Here is an 18,697-nt window from a genome sequence, read left to right as displayed (position 1 = left end):
AGTTGCTAACTTCTCTTGAACTAAATGAGACGTGCAGTATGATTCCCACCAACAGGTGAGTTCTAGAGAGTAACACAAACTCAAGAGCAGCACCAAGTTTGTTTGTGGCAAACAAACCAAAGCTCAATGCAAAGAATGACCTTGTTAAGTACCTGTACTGCAAATTTGCCATAACAGTAACCTTTTTGTTCTTTGCAAAGGCTCTAACAAGTTCTCATCAACAAAAAAGGAAGTGTGGGGATCTGTGCAACAGCAGAGAAACCTTCCCAACCTTTTCCACAAACTCCTGAAGTAAAAACAGCAACAAACCTCACACAAATATAAAAATTCACTGGTTTTGCAAAAGAATTTAAAAGTGTTTGTTTTGTTTTAAATAAAAGCATGTTCATATGCATCTACATTTTGTTTTCTGTAACTGTAAAGTTGTAAAGCAGCACAACTATAAAGCAACTGTAGCACCAAATTGCTGAAACAGCACTTCTAATTAATATCTGGGTAATAAAGATGCTCCATGATCCAAGATGAGCTTCAAGGATTCACAGCTGTCCTTTGGGAATCACTGGCCCACAAAATGATTTAGTTTGAGGCTTGGAAAGAATAAGTGGACCTGCAATGGCTGATGATAACTTTTGCATGCGAGTTCCTCCACAACTTGAAAAATTGACACTGGCTGAACAAAGCCACAAATCACTTAGAATATTTACTCTCTCCTTCTTTAGGGTGTTCATACAAATAATAAAGCTGTTTTTCCTTTCCAGCGTTGCCATTTACTTCAGTTATTTAGAGGTCAATATTCAAGAAGTCTGAAGGGTTTTGATCTCATTGGCAACTACAAGATTAAGAATTATCACGTGTTTTCAAAAACCTGGATTCAGATATGAAAATTATTTGCAGCTGCAATTCATTACCAAAACTAATTGACTACTTCAAGATATTTGCTTTCTTTGTTCTGCATATGTTTCCTCAAATTTAATTTGAGGCTGGATACTGTTAGTATTCTAATCAGTAAGTTGAACAGTTGGAGTGTTGATCATTTTATCATACAATTTGACAGAAAAATATAGGTGAAACATTAAGAAGATACATGGCATCTTTTTGTTCTTAACTGAAGTAAATATCAAAGTAAGGCAAGACAGCTGAACTCTAAGTCTATATTAGCAAGTTTGCTCATGGAAACATTCCACTAAATTCCATTGGTAGACACAAAAAATGTGTTCTGTCTCACAGACACCTTAAAGCAGTTCCACAAAACAGAAAAATACCTTCTCTGGAAAAGAGATGTTTTTGCTTGTATAACTCTGTCTATGCTAGAACAATTATGTGCATCAAGGTGTCACAAGAACTTGTTTTTTTGGTAAATAGAGCTTTCAAGCAGCAGGGATCAGCTTCCAAAAGAAAATTCCAAACAGGTCCATAGACCTAACCACTGCATGACAGGCACAGTGCACATTTTTAATGGAAAAAAATGAAATCATTAGAAATGCCATATTAGAAGAAGTTGTATAGAATATTTAGTAAGAGACAATATTCAATATGACAATGACAATTCAGTGTGCAAATGACAATATTCATTTGCACAACTGCAAATGACCCTTTAGTCATAGCAGAGAATATTTTTAGATCAATTCAGCTCCAGTGAAGAATTCTCAATTAGCTTAAAACCCAAAAGAAATTTACTCTAAAAATGAAAACAAGAGTACACATGTAAGCTAGGGATATTGGTAACATAGTAAGAAGAGGTTCTATAAATACACCAGAAGGGAAAAAAACAGAAATGAAAGTGCAGAACAATTAGCAATGAGGAAATAACAGCAGAAATAACGAGGCTGAATTAAATTTCTTCCTCACTTATATCCCCCCTGCTCTACAAGGGTTAAATGCAAGAAGAGAGCAAGGTACAGGAACAGGAAAAGAATAGGCTATCATTTAATCCTCACTCACTTAGTAAGCCATAATATATTAAACACTTTAGGAGAACACTAGAAATAATGTATAACTGGACAACATAGCAGCTATACCAAACATGAGTGAAAACCTCAGTGGTGCTGATTGTAAGTATCAAACCCCCTCAGAAATTAGTAAGAAATCAACAAAAACTTTCTTCAGTCTAGGTCAGAAAACCAGCTTGGTCACCAATAGCTGATACAGAATGACATAGCCTTACATGCAACAAACAGATGGGCTCATCTTACATAGACTAGGATTATTTACCTTGTACAGCTTTAGAAAATGTTATGCTGGCAGTGAGACGAAAAGGAAGGATTTTGGTCTGAGATAGCATTGCTTTCACACTGACGTTGCACTCATGCTGAGCTTCTCATTTGTGTATCTAATCTCCTACTACAGCCAGCAGAGACCCTGTTCAATTCACAGGATCCCTGCCTGGACACAGGTGCCTATCGGCGCTGGAGATGCCTTAGGGTTTCTCACCACTTCTGGATGATGGCCTGAAAGTGTAGAGACCCTAAAGGTCCTGTGTGATATCTGTCATGTCATGCAAATACCCTGGCACATCAAATGGCATATGCTGCCTTCAACTCTCCATCCTCTGTAAGTGCAGGATCAGCCCTTGCTCACATGCAGGCACATATGACAGAGACAGAACATCCAGGTGTCCATCTGGAGCTGGGTACTGCACTTCAGATCCAATCTTGATTACCTACTAGTGATCCTAGCATCTTTTTGTATGAATATTTGTTCTATTGTTTTTCTTTTCAGTTGTTTTCTCTCTTATAAATATTCTTATTAACTATGAATTTCATATTACTTTCACATATTATTTATTCATAACTTAATTGTATCACATTGTTAACTGTTTATACACAGTCTTTTCTATTTATAACCTCAAGTAAAATTCTGTTTGTGAACAACTTTGAGAGCACAGTTTTTACAGGCAAGAGTCCCCGAAGTCTTATTTCCTGTTCACGGTGATTAACATGTGAAATAATGTTTAGATAAACTGGAAAAATTTGCATTAGGCCAGACTCGAACAATACAGATCTGGCACAGAGCTGACTACAGAAGTCTTGTGAGTAATGCAGAAAGCCCCAACAGTAAGCCAAAAGGCAAACAGAGCTGCTATCAGAGAGAAGGAGAACTGTTCCAGGCAAACCAGCCTAACCTGAAGACAATCCAGGATAAATTATTCTGAAAGTGCATAAGCATACAAAACAGTTAACACAAGATTTTTTGTGGAAAAAAAAGGATAAAAAAAGAATTCTGGCAAGATAAAAAAGTCTGGGTAAGAGGAATGCTACAAATGAGATACACCTTGTTTACATGGCTTTGTCCTGCCTGATGTTCCTTAAAAATCTAACCATGGAAATACTGTTTAGATGAAATCACCTGTAGAGATGGTTGCAGAAGCAGGTTCATGTGAACCTGAGCATCACTATAGGTGTCACCCAAAGTTTAGTGCTGGGTCCATTATCTTCCAGTAATTTCACTAATTAAATTAATGATTTTAAAAAGCCCATACAACAAAAACCACTTTTGAAATAAAATATTATTCCATGAGGGGATGCATTTACAAACCTAAATGGCCTCAAACCTGAGAAATGGTCAGAAATAAACATGAAATCAATTAAATGTGTGTAAAATACTTTATAAAGAATAAAATAGAATAAAACAAGTTTAAAAAATAAGTTACAAAACAAGCCCAACTGGTTTAAGTATCAGCACAGCACAAAAATATCTACTGGGACCATAGATTGAACAACTATTGTTATGCTAAGCAAAAATATACCAACATCCCTCTGGAGCATGGAAGTCCATTCTGCCCAGTATTTAGAGCCTCAGTTAGATTGGCACAACCATTACACTTATATCACACTTTAAAAATCACGGAGCAAGTCAGAAAGATGTCAGAAAAGAAAGACAAGCAGATAATGTATTAAAAAAATTATAGTGAACTATTTTAATCTATAATGTCTATCTATACCTCTAGAAAGGCATCAGTTGAACAATAACTGATAAAAACCTCATGTTCACTTGCAAACCAGATACATGAAGGATGAAAACTGCAAACCATGCAGAAATCCACTGCCTGTTACAAGAAGCAGTAGCTTAAAAAATATAAGATTTTCCTCTTAAATCTGGCTTTCTGAGCTAACCTCTGGAACACATCTCCATACACTCATAATCTCATAATTCTTCCCCTGCTAGACGTTCCTGCCAGGACAGGATCTCACATGTGAAGTCCAGCAGACCACCTACATCTCCCTGAACAATATGTAAGGGTTTATCAGCATAGTTTCTGCCAGTGAAGCTGTATTTCTACTAGGATATTTTGTCAGTCTTGTGGGCTGAGGGGGAAGGGAGGGGCAAGGTTCATGCTTGAATGTGATTTTGTGGTTGTTTATACACCACAGTGTATAGTTAAGAGGGATATACCCTCTCAGTTCTAGCTGAGAGGGGTATACCAGCATTACCCTGAGGAAGTAGCCATGACTGTGGTCAAGCAAAGGGCAGAAATGGCTTTAAATTGCTTCCAGAAAGAGAGAAAGCAAGACAGAGAATTACCTAATTAAATGACAATGTCTGTGTCTAATCAAATATCTAAATCTGAGATAGCTGACATGTGTTCCCTTTGTTGGCAATGGAGATGCTGTCAACTGAGCCCCAGGAGAAACTCATCTCACCCTCATGCAAGACTAAATGAGCAAAATTGACTCCAGTGAACTGCACTCCAAAGTGGCTGCTTCCTTCAGAATGTGAAAGGAGCCTGTGGTAAAAGTATTTGTTTTAGATATGCAGAAGTTTGGTGAAATCCCATCCCACAAGTGCAAAGACAAAATTAATGAAGAATGTAGAAACCAAAATGGAAAGGAAAAGTTAATAATATTAGAAAAGAAATAAGGAGCTCAGTAAAATTTACTAATAGAATACTGAAGTGAGGAACTATCAGCTAGAACTCAGCAGAATTATCTTTTACCTGATAATGTTGATTTGATAAAAAAATATTTACATTTGCAGAATTTGTTAGTTCTGGCAAGGTCTACAAAACTAAACTAAGAGTCACGCTTGGAGAAAAACTGTATAATAAAAGAAAAATTGAGAAGATAATTAAAATTTCCATAGTCCTCTATGTCTATTTTTAACTATCACAATTTAGACTATTACAAGAAAAGGAAAGGACAAAATTCAAGGTCAAATGGCATTATTTTGTGCATTGTTGAAAGGGAAGGCAAATGGAAAACTATGGCTCCTCTGAGCAACAAAACAGTGGCTTAAGCAAATACTCTTAAGTATATTTCTTAGTACTTACTGAAGTATGGTTATTGAGTTGTTTCACATGCTATAATAAATGCTTCACAGAATATTTCAATGTAATTTTTAGCAGCAACTGATGATAACTGAGTTTCATAAAACTATGAAAAAACAATGACTAATTTATGAAACTGATGTCAGATTGGAGTGTTTATTCTTGAACTTAATAAATGTACACAAGTTTGTAAAAACTTTCTCAAACTTACCACTGGTGACTCTCAGCACTCCCAGCATCCAGCTGAACAGCCTTTTCAGCTTTAATCTTTCCTGTAAATGGAGAACAATATATGAAAGGATTTATTATACTCTTCCACATTTTAGGTGACTCCCAAGAACAAAGCAATCTGATTTACTCCAGCAGCAAAGGAATTGTTTCCTGTTCTTAGAAACATTTAGACAAACAATATAACATCCTGGCTTTACTTCATTTACATAGTCATACACTTACATATAAGTATATATAAACTATATATGCAAAATCCAATTCAGATGCAGTTAAATAAGGGAAGGATTGCACTGGACTGCCAAAGGAGGCCATCATGTCTGTAAGACTGAAGAGACCTAAAAGCAGGTCAGACAAGAACCTGTCAGAAGAACCAGCAAAGCCATTTCAATGCCTCGAGTACAGGAATAAACTAGTTGAAGTTCCTTTCTAGCGCAAAGCCTTCCCTAAGTTCCACTTTTAACTGAATAAAGATGAGAGTAGGTGATTTGATCAAACCCATGCTCCCAGTAAGAAGTTCAGACGAGATGCTTGCTGTTTGCAGAGTCTCAGCTGCAACCAATTAAGCTGCACTGACATTTCTGTATTGTAAGTTAACTTCATAAAAACAAAGAATTGCACACACAGTCCTCCTACCCAGTGGAATGAAAAATAACCACAAAACGACTGCCAGCTCTCCTGCAGTCTCAAGCCCTCTGCAGCACTTCCAAAACTGAGATGAAAAAGGCTGCCGCACCCCCACTTCATGAGAATGAGCCAAACTAGGCTGGTTACTCATGACCTAAGACTCACTTTCATTCCATCATTCTTCATCTCTCCCTGTCTTTTGCTATCATTCATCATCTGAGGTTACATGCAGTGACAGGATCACAGAATATGCTGAGTTGGAAAGGACCTACAAGGATCATTGAATCCAATTCCTGGCTCTGCACAGGACCACCCCAAAGAGTCACACCATGTGCCTGACAGCATTGTCCAAATGCTTCTTGAACTCTGTCAGGCTGGTGCTGTGACCACTTCCCTGGGGAGCCTGTTCCAGTGCTCAACTATACTCCGGTGAAGAACCTTTTCCTAATATCCATCCTAAACCTCCCCTGACACAACTTCAGGCCATTCCCTAGGGTGCTGTCACTGGGCACCACAGAGCAGAGATCAGTGACTGCCCCTCCTCTTCCCCTCACAAGGAAGTTTTAGCTGCAATGAGGTTTCCCCTCAGGCTCCTCTTCTCCAGGCTGACCAGACCAAGTGACCTCAGCTGCTCCTCATGTGGCATCCCAACAAGGCCCTTCATCACCCTCATGACCCTCCTTTGGATGTTCCCCAATAGTTCAATGTCTTTTTTACATTGTGTCACCCAAAACTGCTCCCAGCACTCAAGGTGAGGCCTCCCCAGAGCAGAGCAGAGCAGGGCATCGCCTGCCTAGCCTGGCTGGCGATGCTGTGCCTGATGGCCCTCAGGACACAGTTAGCCCTCCTGGCTGCCAGAGCACTACTGACTCATATTCAACTTGCCAGCAAGCACGATCCATGGTGCTGCTTCCCAGCATCTCATTCCCCAGCCTCTCCATACATCCAGGGTTGTCCCATCTCAGGTACAGGATCCGACACTTTCCCTTGTTGAACTTCATACAGTTGGTGATTGCTCAGCTCTCTGATTTGTCAAGATCTCTCTTGCAGGTTGTCTCTGCTCTCAAGGGACTCAACAGCTCCTCCCAGTTTTGTATCCTCTGTGAACTTGCTCTGTTTCCCTTCCAGTCCTGTGCCCAAGTCATTTATGAAGATATCAAAGAGCACAGGGCTGAGAATGGAGCCCAGTGACAGGTCCCCCCGCTAGTGACAGGTCCCCAGTCTGATGTCACCCCATTCACTGTAACCCTTTGTGCCTGACCTGTGAGCCCGTTGCTCACCCATCCCATGATGTTTTTATCCAGCTGTGTGCTGGACATTTTGTCCAGAAAGATCCGGTGAGAGACAGTATCCAAAGCTTTACTGATATTCAAAAATATTATTTCAACTGGTTTCCCTTGATCAGCTAGGTGGGGTGCTTTGTCATAAATGGAAATCAGGTTTGATTAGCAGGACCTTCCTCTCATGAAGCTGTGCTGGCTGTGACCAATGACTGCATTGTCTTCCAGATGTTTTTCTATATCACCCAGAATAATCTGCTCCATAACTTCACCAGGCACTGAAGTGAGACTGATAGACCTATAGTTGCCAGGGTCCTCCTTCTTGCACTTTTTGAAAATCAGGACAATGTCAGCCAGCTTTCAGTCAGCTGGACCTCTCCAGATTCCCAGGACTGCTCAAAAACCATCAGGAGAGGTTTTGAGATGACACCAGCTAGTTCTCTGAGGATTGTTGGATGAATCCCATCAGGCCACATAGATTTTTAGGAATCCAACTGAAGCAGCAGATCCTACACAATTTCCAAGTTGACAGGGAATTGATCATTCTTGCAGCCATGGTACTCCAGCTCATGGCACTGATAACCCCTTGCTCCATCTTCCGTGTTGAAGACAGAGGGAAGAAATACGTTAAACATCTCTGCCTTGTCCATGTCCCCATTTGTGAGGGGACCACCCTCATCCTGTAATGGGCTGATGTTATTTTTACACTGCCTAATGCCATCAATACATTTTAAAAAACTCTTTATTGTCCCCCACAGTCCTGGCCAGCTTCAAGTCCAGTCACTGGTAAAAGCAAAGGATCCAGCAACAGAATTTACTATTTTCATTTACTTTGTGTCATAATCCTCACTGCACTGTAGGATTTATGTACAAAGCCAAGTGCTACTAAAGCAAAGATAGTATCAATTAAGTTGCTAAGACAGCACAAGTTATCGGGAGTATTTAGATGACATTTAGATATGAAGGCATCATACTGCCTTCATGGATGTCATCCCTCAAGGATGACAAAGGACAGCTGAAACTGCTTTGTCAGTGACATTGTCACTGCCAACATAACAAAAAGTCAGTGAGAGGTGTCACAAAAGACAAAATAACCCAAACTTGGGTTACACTTACAAAACCTGATTTGGTGCGGCAAAAAAGGAAGGGGCAATGGCGAGACAAAAGGAAGAGAGAAGTACTCCAAGATAAAGGCAAAAAGGATTATTTTAAAAACAGCGCCTTGACTGGAGGAGAGTGACACAGTATAGAGAAGATGTAGGTTTTAATGTAATAAAAAGAAGGTCCAAAATAAAAAGGGAAACAAACTGTTCTTCTAGCCAATATCCATCCAGACAGTAAAAGAAAGGGCAATGCTTTTAAAAGCAACCAAAAAAAAAGTGCTATGATGAAGAAAATTAAAATCTTGTAGAGACTAAATTGTCGAACAGGACACACAGGGAGAGATGTCTGGAAGCAACATCAATTTTCACACACCACTTCTGTTTCTGGTCAACAGTTCCTCCAGATTTACAAAGTTTCATCGCCATCACCACCACAAAACAGACTGCTGATATGCAGGAGTGCTCCCTGACCACAGGAAAGCAGAAAAATAAACCCTGACCCAGCCTCAGCATTTATTTATTCCTCTTGCTCTCCCAAAGATGTAATTAAGAAACTGTGCTGACAACATCTGGGAGTTTTCACATTCTGTATCCGTTTCTCAACAAAATACAGGATTTTAAGGCAATCTGCAGAGACAACAGTCTCCAATTATAACCCATTATACTTCTCTGCCACTGATTTTGGATCTCTCATTGAGGAAAGAATAAACTGAAACTGTAAACTGTGGTGTTTTACTGCACAAAACATTATCATTACAGTACAAATGCTCCCATCTACTGGATTGCAAATTTCTTATATTGGAAAACTTTAACAAAGTACAAAGCATGTTTCACTACATTCATATGGCATTCTTGATAAACATTTTTCTTCTTACCATCAGTTACATATTTCCTCTTCTCCTCAGCATCAGTAGTCATCTCAAACAAATCCCCATAAGCACGTGCAAGCCTCCAAAGATAGTCCACAGAGTTTTCATACTGAAAGCAGAGGACAGCTACATAATTAAACTGATCAGAATGTGATTTAAACAGTTTCCTTTCACAATGCTTAAAATTAAAAACATGCTTAAAGCAAGTAAAGAAGATGGCATATTTTTTTGTGAATTTTCCTTCCCTCTACATGCTACTTTTAGTTCATGTGAGAATCAATTGACCAATCTCCCATGGACAAAAGAGAATACAGCTTTTGGAAATACTCTAGACGGTCTAAAGGTTTTATTTTATAAATCAGTTTAAACTTCTTTTAATATAAACATTTACAAGGTAATCCAGCAAAGCACAACCAATCCCCGAACAAAGTGATGTGTATTTTCTTTAGGGAAGCCATAAGCACCACACTCACTCACAATATCTCATTTACCTTCCTTGGTATTCCAATATTCAGATGAAAATACTGTCAGAACTAATGCTTCCCAAACCAGAATAAAATGGTACACTGAATTGAGCAATGCACATCAAACCACCTTTAAATTTTATCTGGAGTTACATATGGGCCCAGTAAAGTCAAAGGAAAAATTCACATGAATGGTATTAGAAAGGTATGAGCAGACTAGATGCTCACAGTTTGAGAACAGGCCTGGTTACTACTTAATTCTACAGGATTTTCTCACACAGAGTATTCCAAAACCAGCAGAAGTAAGTATAATTTACATTGAAAAAAGCCCATGATTTTTCTTTGTTTTATGGAAGAATTCCTATGTCAAACAAAGCCTCAAAGTTATTGAATTAGAATGGGATATAAAATAGTAGAACTCCCATGTCCACACAACATGAATATTGGCACCACTTTGAAATACTGCTTTTTTACTGTATTTTAAAAATATGCTTGAAATTTCATAGTCCATTTCTATGTGCATTTTAAAGCTTGTATTTAGCAGTGTAAAGTGTAAGTTAACAGCAACATAATATTAAGTTTATCCATAATACCTTGTCATCTTTCTCCAGCAGCAGTCTGAAGCCCTCCTTTTTATCATCTTCTGAACCCTTGTGCAAATTGTCCACCTGCTGTAAAAAATTAAGTAAGTCTTCATCTTCTTCTGATTTTATCACGGCATCAGGTGATTTCATACATCTCTTTTCTTCCTCAGAGTCTCCTTCAGAATCAGTATGAGCGGTAAGGTAACTAAAATCACAGAAAATAGTAACCATTTTTTTCTTAAGAAAAAAAAGGGCATTGTTAAATTAAAAAGCAAAAATTTCAGAGTACAATTTATCCCGGTTGTCCAGCTTTAAAGGATTTTTATTAATGATATCAATGATATAATGATTATTGGTATTATTACAAAACCTTTACCTTCAAAGGGACAGCACAGTCATATTCCAAACATAACAGGTAAGTAATTATACTGCTGCCTAATATTCCATTAAAAAAATGCAGATATATATTAGAAACACGTGTAGCCTTGTGTTTCAAATGCAGAACACTTGAAATCATTAATGTGTTTTATGACATGCTCTGTAACCCTGAATAGGCCCCTTCAACTCTTTACCTCAATTTTCCTATTTTTTCAACAAGGAATGAGCTTACTAACCAAAATATAAGTGCTATAACAATCATTTATACAATATTTTGTTAAACACTTCTAAGGTCTAAATACAAGCCTATAAAAATAACACCATTGTTATAAATTCCTTATTTCTTCTGAGCATTCTGAAGTTCAGAGTATCTAAAACTGGAAAAGAGCTTATATTGATTCATGATGCTTAGTGCACAAGTACTCAGCACAACACGGTCAAGGGCAAAGAAATATCTGCAAAAGCATAAATATCACGCAGAGATAAGCAGGTTGCCTTACTGTCCAAAGTGCTGAGAATACATTAGGGTACTCTGATTTCAAAGAGGAATAGCTGATGGCATTGTTTTTTAAAAGCAACCTTTTGCTTGTGTACAAAAAATGGACAGAGAAGCCTCATCTTCTGCATTTCCACTTTTGAAAATACTGTTCTGGGGAGGAGTAATAATGTAAACCTATTAGCTGCCAGGTTCAGAGATTTTCTAAATGGTTACTATGAGTACAAAAAGCATGGAAAGTAGTACACACATTAAGTAACTGAATAATCGAAGTAGACCATAACAGTCAGAATATTAAAAAAAAAAAATCTATTTCTTCTTTCAGAAATATTGCCAAGACAGAATGCTAGCAGTCAAAATGAAGGTTATTAATCATGGCTTTCAAATATTCTGTTTTCAATATGTTGGTTTCAGAACAGATGAGTGTATTAGAGCAGATACACTTCCAGCCAGTCAAGATCAAGTACAAATGCTTATGAAGCTACTGAAGTACTAGATGTGGCACGACAGTTTTGCTGCAAAATTAACCCAGGGACACTGGAAAGAAGAGTCAAAAATACATTTGGATAAAAAAATATATACACAGACCATGTGTACATGTTCAAACTGAAAAATGTCATTGAGGAGAACAGAGATGGGAAACCTCGTATATTTCTACAGATTTATTTTACATAATCTTGATGATGCTGAAGTTGATGACACATCCTATGCTGTATCTTGCAGAGACTATATTCAGTCACTGAACACTTATTTTTATTTTCTGAAGCATGTTTAAAAACCCAGCATATTGTTCTTTCAGTTAATTTGAAGTGAGCACAGAAACATATCATGGTTGCATTTGTAAGAGCCCCAACTAAATCAAATGTATAAGGGAGTTCCTGGGGAGCGGGACAATCTTTTAGCTCCAACACAAAACTCTGTGAAGTATGCTTAGAAAGTATCTTTCCTCATATGGCTTAGATGCTCCATTCCCCCTAGTTAAAAGATAAATGCAATGAGGGTCTGGGCAATTTTCAACCTAAAATAAGGGCACTAGATAATATAGAAGAGCAACAACTAAGCAGTAAAGATAATATCCCTAGTTACAGGAATTTGGGCACTGCATCAAATGCTACCTAATCAGGTAGATATTAAAGTGAGGAGTCAGTGTTGGTGCTGTATTCTTTACCTTTGCTGCATAAACATCTGCTAAAACTTCTATGATCACTACTGTTCGCATGTTAGACAACTGATAAAAATTATTAAATTATTATTAGAAAATGCTATTCTCCCAGCGAAAATACAATGGCCAGATGACAAATACAAGGTTGGGTTGACACCCAAGCCCATTGGGCTGTCAGTCCAAACAAGCGCAGCAGAGATTTCCAGCAGCACTATATCAAATGTCATGACAAATATCAAATAGAGGCCAAACATCAATTCACGTGACATCAGGTAAGTCACATATTTATTGGGAGACTCATAGAAAAAGTGTGAAGTAGGTCACTATCTAACAGACCATGCGAAGCCATAAGGAGCTAACTACAAAACAGCAGAGACAGCAGGGTCGTGTCTTACCCATTCCCTCTCATCACCACTGTACGTGCAAATTCTCTCCTACCTCCTCTATTTACCTGCTTTACGAACACTCAAAGTATTTAAATGTGGAACAGACCCTCTTAAACATGGATTAGAACATCATAAACTTCAATTTTCTTGTTGGGCAATATCTGTCTTCAACAAAGCAGCTAACAGTCTTATACATCTACACATTCTAAAGCCCAAAATTCAGTACCAACACAAACAGAAGTGGAGCTTCTTCTTAACACAGATTAAAAACTCCAGGACTTTAAGGACTGATAACACTACTCCAAAAAAGAAATTAACAGAAAACAAGGAATAGTCATTATTGTTTGTTTTACAAATATTTCATACAACAGAAATCTGCAATTTTACCTGGTATTTTCCTGCAAGAGGTTTTATCAGATGATAAACAGAAGAGTGATTAACAAGTGATAAACACATTGATCAATATTTGAAAAAATGGAAGAATGTTTAAAAAATGCCCAGAGTCAGTGCCAACTTGTTTTCACCTTTATTACCAATAGATTTTAAATACAAGAGAAAAATAATGATAAGAATGTAAGGAGCAACAATCAACCAACAGGACTCAGTTGTATCAGAATGGACTGTTCAAAGTTCAAAGAACAAACAGAAACTGTGCTGGAGACTCACCCCACTGTGGCTAAGCAGTTCAGTAAATCCCAGCACCTAGTACCAGATTAAAACAAGCTACATGGTATAAAACACCCCTGTGGTATAAACACAGTTGGGTGGTTCAAAAACCGTGTTGGGGTGTCTGTAAATTGGCAGACACTGGGCCTAACCAGGTATCTTTTGTTCACAACACTTCAGCTTTTAGACAGATCAAATGTCATCTGCCGTCTCCCTGCCAACTTAGAAGAAAAATACAAGCTGACACAAACACCCTCTCATCTGCTCTGGCTAATTCCACAGAAAGGTGATTTTATGTCACAGACGGATCTGGATCAAATGTACACTGTATGATCCAGCAAAGTGCATATCCATCAGTAATGATAAGTGGTTTTCAAGGAAAGGTTTGGCAAACTGTATTCTTAAGCCAACTGAAGGTTGCTTTTAAAAGAAATGAACAGCAAAATAAATTAGAAAATGCTAAGTGAAGTGATACTCAGAAGCAAGCAAGGGAAATGTCTTTTCCTATTGAGTAAACTATTTCAAGGAAAAATTATAAATAGAACATCTGTCAGAAAAGAATTTACTGCAGTGAATCTTTCTGGTGCCTGATGCCAAATGCAATTTGAAGAGCTTGGATGCTGGGCCAGCTGAAGACAGGTGCCAAAATGACACTGATGTCCAGGGTTCATCACTGCCATATCAGGGAAGAAACCGCTTGAAAATCACAAAGAGGAGAATTTTCTGACATGCTCCATTCCAGGTGATCATCTAGATGCATTTTATTGTATTTGTAAATAAATGAGTGTTTGTTACACATTTTCAAATGTTAAACATTGAAGTGTTCACTAGGACATTACTGGAACTGAAACAAACTAAAAAAAAAAATAGAATACAGAAAAGCACAGACTAGAAACCACAGACTCTTTACAATTTAATGTCTCATCCATTCAGCATACCTTCCATTCAGACTGCCATTATGTAAAAATAGAGCTAATTTATTAAAACGCACGTGATATTTCTCCACTTACAGAAATACATAATTTTTGAAAGGCAAAACAGAAAGCTTCTCTTCCCAAGATGCTGAATACCAACAGTGACATTGAAAACATGCTCAGAGCAGATCAAAACAGTGAGGGCCTTATCAGAGACTGTCAGCCTCCAATATTTAATGAAAAAGCTAGGTAGTACTAAATGCTTTTCTGGAAGAAGTTTACAAACCTGAAACCAATGTAGTCATCCAACACAAATCCATAAAACTCTTCAGATTAGTTTTTCTGTCAATTCCCAGCATCTACCCATTTGTCAATTAAAAAAAGAAGTGTTTAACTCAAGCAAAATCCTATCTTCTAGATCATTAAATTACTGCTGAGGCAGTGAAACACAATGCACTTTAGATGGAAGTACAGAAAGGTGAAAAAATGTTTTATCAGTAACAAAGAGCAAATTTTTTTTTTCTGTAGTGCACAAACAAGTACCTGAATGCACCATTGTGTGTGGAATTAGCCACAGAAGAGTATAAAACAATGCACATGGTGTAATGCCTACAGCATATGAAGTAGTGATGTAGAGTAATTGGAAAAATCCCAAGTGTTGCTACTGACCCTCCTGGCCATGCATCAGTGATTAAAGTTACAGAAGACCTTGGAAAAAGCTACACATATATATTGCAACTGTACACATTAGGATTAACAACCTGTTTGCAAGAGGAAGAAAAACCCCACTATTTACTTAAATGAAAATCAATTATCTCAAATTTAGAGGAGATATGAAAAACAAACACACCAAGTACAAGGTGTTAATAGGAAAAAAGCCCACCTCTTTTCATAAGGGATTGAAAAACAACATTGGGAAAGAACATAGCCAAATGACAAATGCTAAGTATAACCTTGAATTATCTTCCTTGCTCCTGACTGTACACAAATAGTTGTCAGAGAAGGCCTCTCTTAAGGACACATTCAGTGTTCTTGCGCACTATAATCACTTGTATTGGATCACCGCATCAGCTTCTTCGTCACACAGAAGAACCTGAACACACAAGTTTCCTTGGCTTGTTTTCAAAGAGCAGTACATCACTCCTGATCAGAAAACAGGATTTTCTCAAATGCTACATGTGGAATAACCCCTGCATTGCATCTGTGAACTTGGTAATTCGTAAACTGGTCCCTTTGCCTTATCTGCATCTCTGAATATTTTATTCATAACATGAAGGCCTCTGCAAACCAACCAATGGATGAAATACTCTAAGAAACCAAGAGAACCAGAATGGTTCCACACCAGATGAAGGATGAATGTTGTTGAATACTTATGCCAATCCTGAATACTTAAAATAAAGAACTGGTTCATAATAGAACTGACAGGTCTTAAAATATGGTATCAAAATATAAGACTTGTGAACCATGTGGGCTGGGATGTAACACAAAAAGAAATTCTGCTCACAGGAACTGAAAATGAATGTGGAAAAACTTAAATATAGAATTACATTAATATGCAGCATGTTAGCTGTCTTCAGAATATTACAGTTAGTTAAAATATTTTTAAAGAGAAAAGGTGACACAAGATGGGCAATTTACAGACATAATGCTGCCTACACAGACGTGTAAGACACACTGAGAAGTAGCTCAAAAAACTCAGTTGCTATAAACATAGCATTAGTAAATTGCATGTAAGTATCTAATCTGATTATACCAAAACAAAGTTGTAATTACAGGAGATTAATGTCAAGACAAAAATATGGTGCCTCTCCTGGACTCCTGGTACACATCATCCCCCAGCGTCTTCCTCAACTCACGAGAATAAAAGACCCCATTAACTATAAGATGTGATCAAAACGAGGAACTTTCTACCTGAGTGAGTCAGTACCCTAAATTCCTCATGGTCACTTTTTGAGCCACCAGAAAGTGTATGCAACAGCACATATACATAAGCATTGCCACTTGTACAGAGGTTCTGCTCAGACGTAGCTTCCATAGTATGTAATGCCTCTAGGCAGAACACTGTAATAACTCATCTGTGAGGCTGATAAAAAACAATTATCAGGAAAAGCACATAAGCATTTGTACAGTTTGAACAAACTCTGTCAGACACATTTTGCACTAGAAGAACTCTTAAAATTACACCATTATTCTGAACTTTGCCTCTCATTGCATAGCTATGTAGCAATACTGCATCAGTGTTACCAAACACTCTCTTAAAAAAAAAAAATCTGTATTATGCCTGGCATTAAGCCAACTTCAGCCATAATGCAGACTCAGACATGGTCACCAAGAGTCTTCTCTGATCTAAAAACTGTTAATCTGAACATTTGTATTTATTTTTCCAGAAGTATAAAATCTATATCAAACTTTTAAAGGGCTCCCGTTTACAGTTTCATATAGGTGATGATGCAGCTTGCACTGCATGTGTACAGTAGAATATACAAGTTATTATTAACTCACCCTCCTTCACTTTCTGCCTCTTCAGAGCTGGTAGTTTCTCTTGCACTAGGAGCTGTCTCTGCTTTTCTCCGCCTTGTTGCTCTGTGCGATGGGCTAACTCTCTGAACATCACCCTTTCCTTGAAGCTCATTTCGAACAAGCTCTTCAAGTTTTGGAATAGCTTCTTTCAGAAATTCCACCTCTCTCTTCAGTTCGTCCACGCTTAGTAGCAGGCCATTCAATTTTTCCAGTATCTGCAGTTGCCTTCCATGTAAAACCATTACTGCTCCTTGCTCATTAGGAGCCTCATTTGGCAAGCCCACAGAATTAATTCTGTTACCTATCTCCTGGAACGCACGAATACGCACAGCTGCAGCAGGCTTTCGGATCTTGCGGTACCAAACCAGCACCAGGCCGCTTAATCCAGCAGTCCCTGCCATTATGCCCAGTATTAGACCTTTATTTTCGAAGGGAGACATTTCTGCACGCTCCTAGAATTGTGAGACAACAACAGTTTAAGATGCTTCCCCCTGCTCTACGCAAGCGACTTGCTCTGCTCTGAAACCACGAAAGCATAAGGCAGGGAGAACTGCAGACACAAAGTTACACTGTTTGCGGGCTCTGCAATACGAGGCGGCAAAAACAAGACCAAGTGGGTTTGGGGGTGTGAGGACGCTGGCACGTGGGCAGGACCGCAGCCTTCACTCCTAACCGTCCCGGCATTCTGGGATTTGTTTGTTTTAATGCGAAAAACTCATATAATCTGATTTTCCGCCACTGCAGAGAGCCGGAAACCCAGCTGTCAGGCCGGAGCGCCGCCCGGAGGGGCGTCACGCCGGTCCCCCAGCCCCACCACGCCGAGGGGCTGCCGGAGCCCCGCGCTCACTTCCTGCCCGCCCCGCAGCCGCCCCAGCCCCGGCCCCAGCCGCGGCCCCAGCCGCCCCGGCAGCGCCGGCCCCGAGCCAGCGCCGGCCCCGGTACGTACGTACGGCCGGGCCGGGCCGGGCCAAGCCGGGAGCAGCAGCGCGTCCGGCCCAGGAGCCCGCAGCTCTCCCGCCGCGGCACGGGGGGCGGCGATACCCGGATCGAGGGGGCCGGGCCTGGGCCGCACCGCCGGCCGGGCCGCCCGGGTGACGCGCGCTGCCCGCCAGAGGAGGGATTCCCGCAGCGCTGGGAATCCCGGCGGGCCGTGCTGCTGCTGCGGGACGCCGGCTGCACCTGCCGCGGACATGGCTCGAAATACGCCGTTCTGGAGCAAGTGTACCTGTTCGTGTGTCTGTTCTCAGTCTGGTGGCCGCTCGATTTCACCGATTTAACCTTTTGCTACTTCTAGGCCAGAGAGAATTTGTGTTTCCACTGCATTGGTGGAGAACTGAAGCTGCAAAATCACGGAGAAACCCCGCCCAGTTGTCAGGAAGACGGGCAGTCCCGGCACAAAAGCTTCATTGCAATTTAAGGCATCTGAGGGCCCAAAGCTGATTTCACCAAAGTCCATTATAGATTGCCCAAAGTCTGGAGGAACTTACCATAGAATCATATAATGGTTTGGGATGGAAGGGAACCTTAAAGGCCATCTAGTTCCAGTCCCCCTGTCGTGAGCAGGGAGACCTTCCACTAGAACAGGTTGCTCAAAGTCCCATCCAACTTGGCCATAAACACTTCTAGGGTCGGGGCATGCACAGCTTCCCTGGGCAATCTGTCCCTGTGCCTCACCATCCTCACAGTAAAGAATTTTTTACTAGTGCATAATCTAAACCTATTCGCTTTCAATATGAACCCACTTCCCCTTGTCCTGT

The 18,697-nt window shown here is 39.5% G+C and overlaps 1 protein-coding gene across 6 annotated transcripts in view; it reads right to left on the bottom strand.

The window, feature by feature from the left end:
* Positions 1 to 18,490, bottom strand: part of RMDN2 (regulator of microtubule dynamics 2) — a 144,855-nt gene extending 126,365 nt beyond the window's left edge. For 3 of the 6 annotated variants that reach the window (XM_068185311.1, XM_068185310.1, XM_068185315.1), the window contains exons 1-5: positions 18,428 to 18,490; positions 16,923 to 17,392; positions 10,428 to 10,623; positions 9,377 to 9,479; positions 5,475 to 5,535 (exon numbers count right to left, since the gene is read on the bottom strand). In XM_068185311.1, coding sequence (XP_068041412.1) covers positions 5,475 to 5,535; positions 9,377 to 9,479; positions 10,428 to 10,623; positions 16,923 to 17,392; positions 18,428 to 18,475 — 878 coding nt within the window. In that variant the 5' untranslated portion in view covers positions 18,476 to 18,490. Of the gene's footprint in view, positions 1 to 5,474; positions 5,536 to 9,376; positions 9,480 to 10,427; positions 10,624 to 16,922; positions 17,393 to 17,886; positions 18,007 to 18,165; positions 18,296 to 18,427 lie in introns of those variants that run through there. The other 3 variants (XM_068185313.1, XM_068185312.1, XM_068185314.1) reach the window with 3 other exon arrangements.
* Positions 18,491 to 18,697: the final 207 nt, after the last annotated feature.

Source organism: Anomalospiza imberbis, chromosome 3 (genome assembly GCF_031753505.1).
Source record: "Anomalospiza imberbis isolate Cuckoo-Finch-1a 21T00152 chromosome 3, ASM3175350v1, whole genome shotgun sequence".
Classification (NCBI taxonomy): Eukaryota; Metazoa; Chordata; class Aves; order Passeriformes; family Viduidae; genus Anomalospiza; species Anomalospiza imberbis.
The sequence above is the reverse complement of the archived record's forward strand: the minus strand, read 5'-3'. Positions and strand labels throughout refer to the sequence as shown.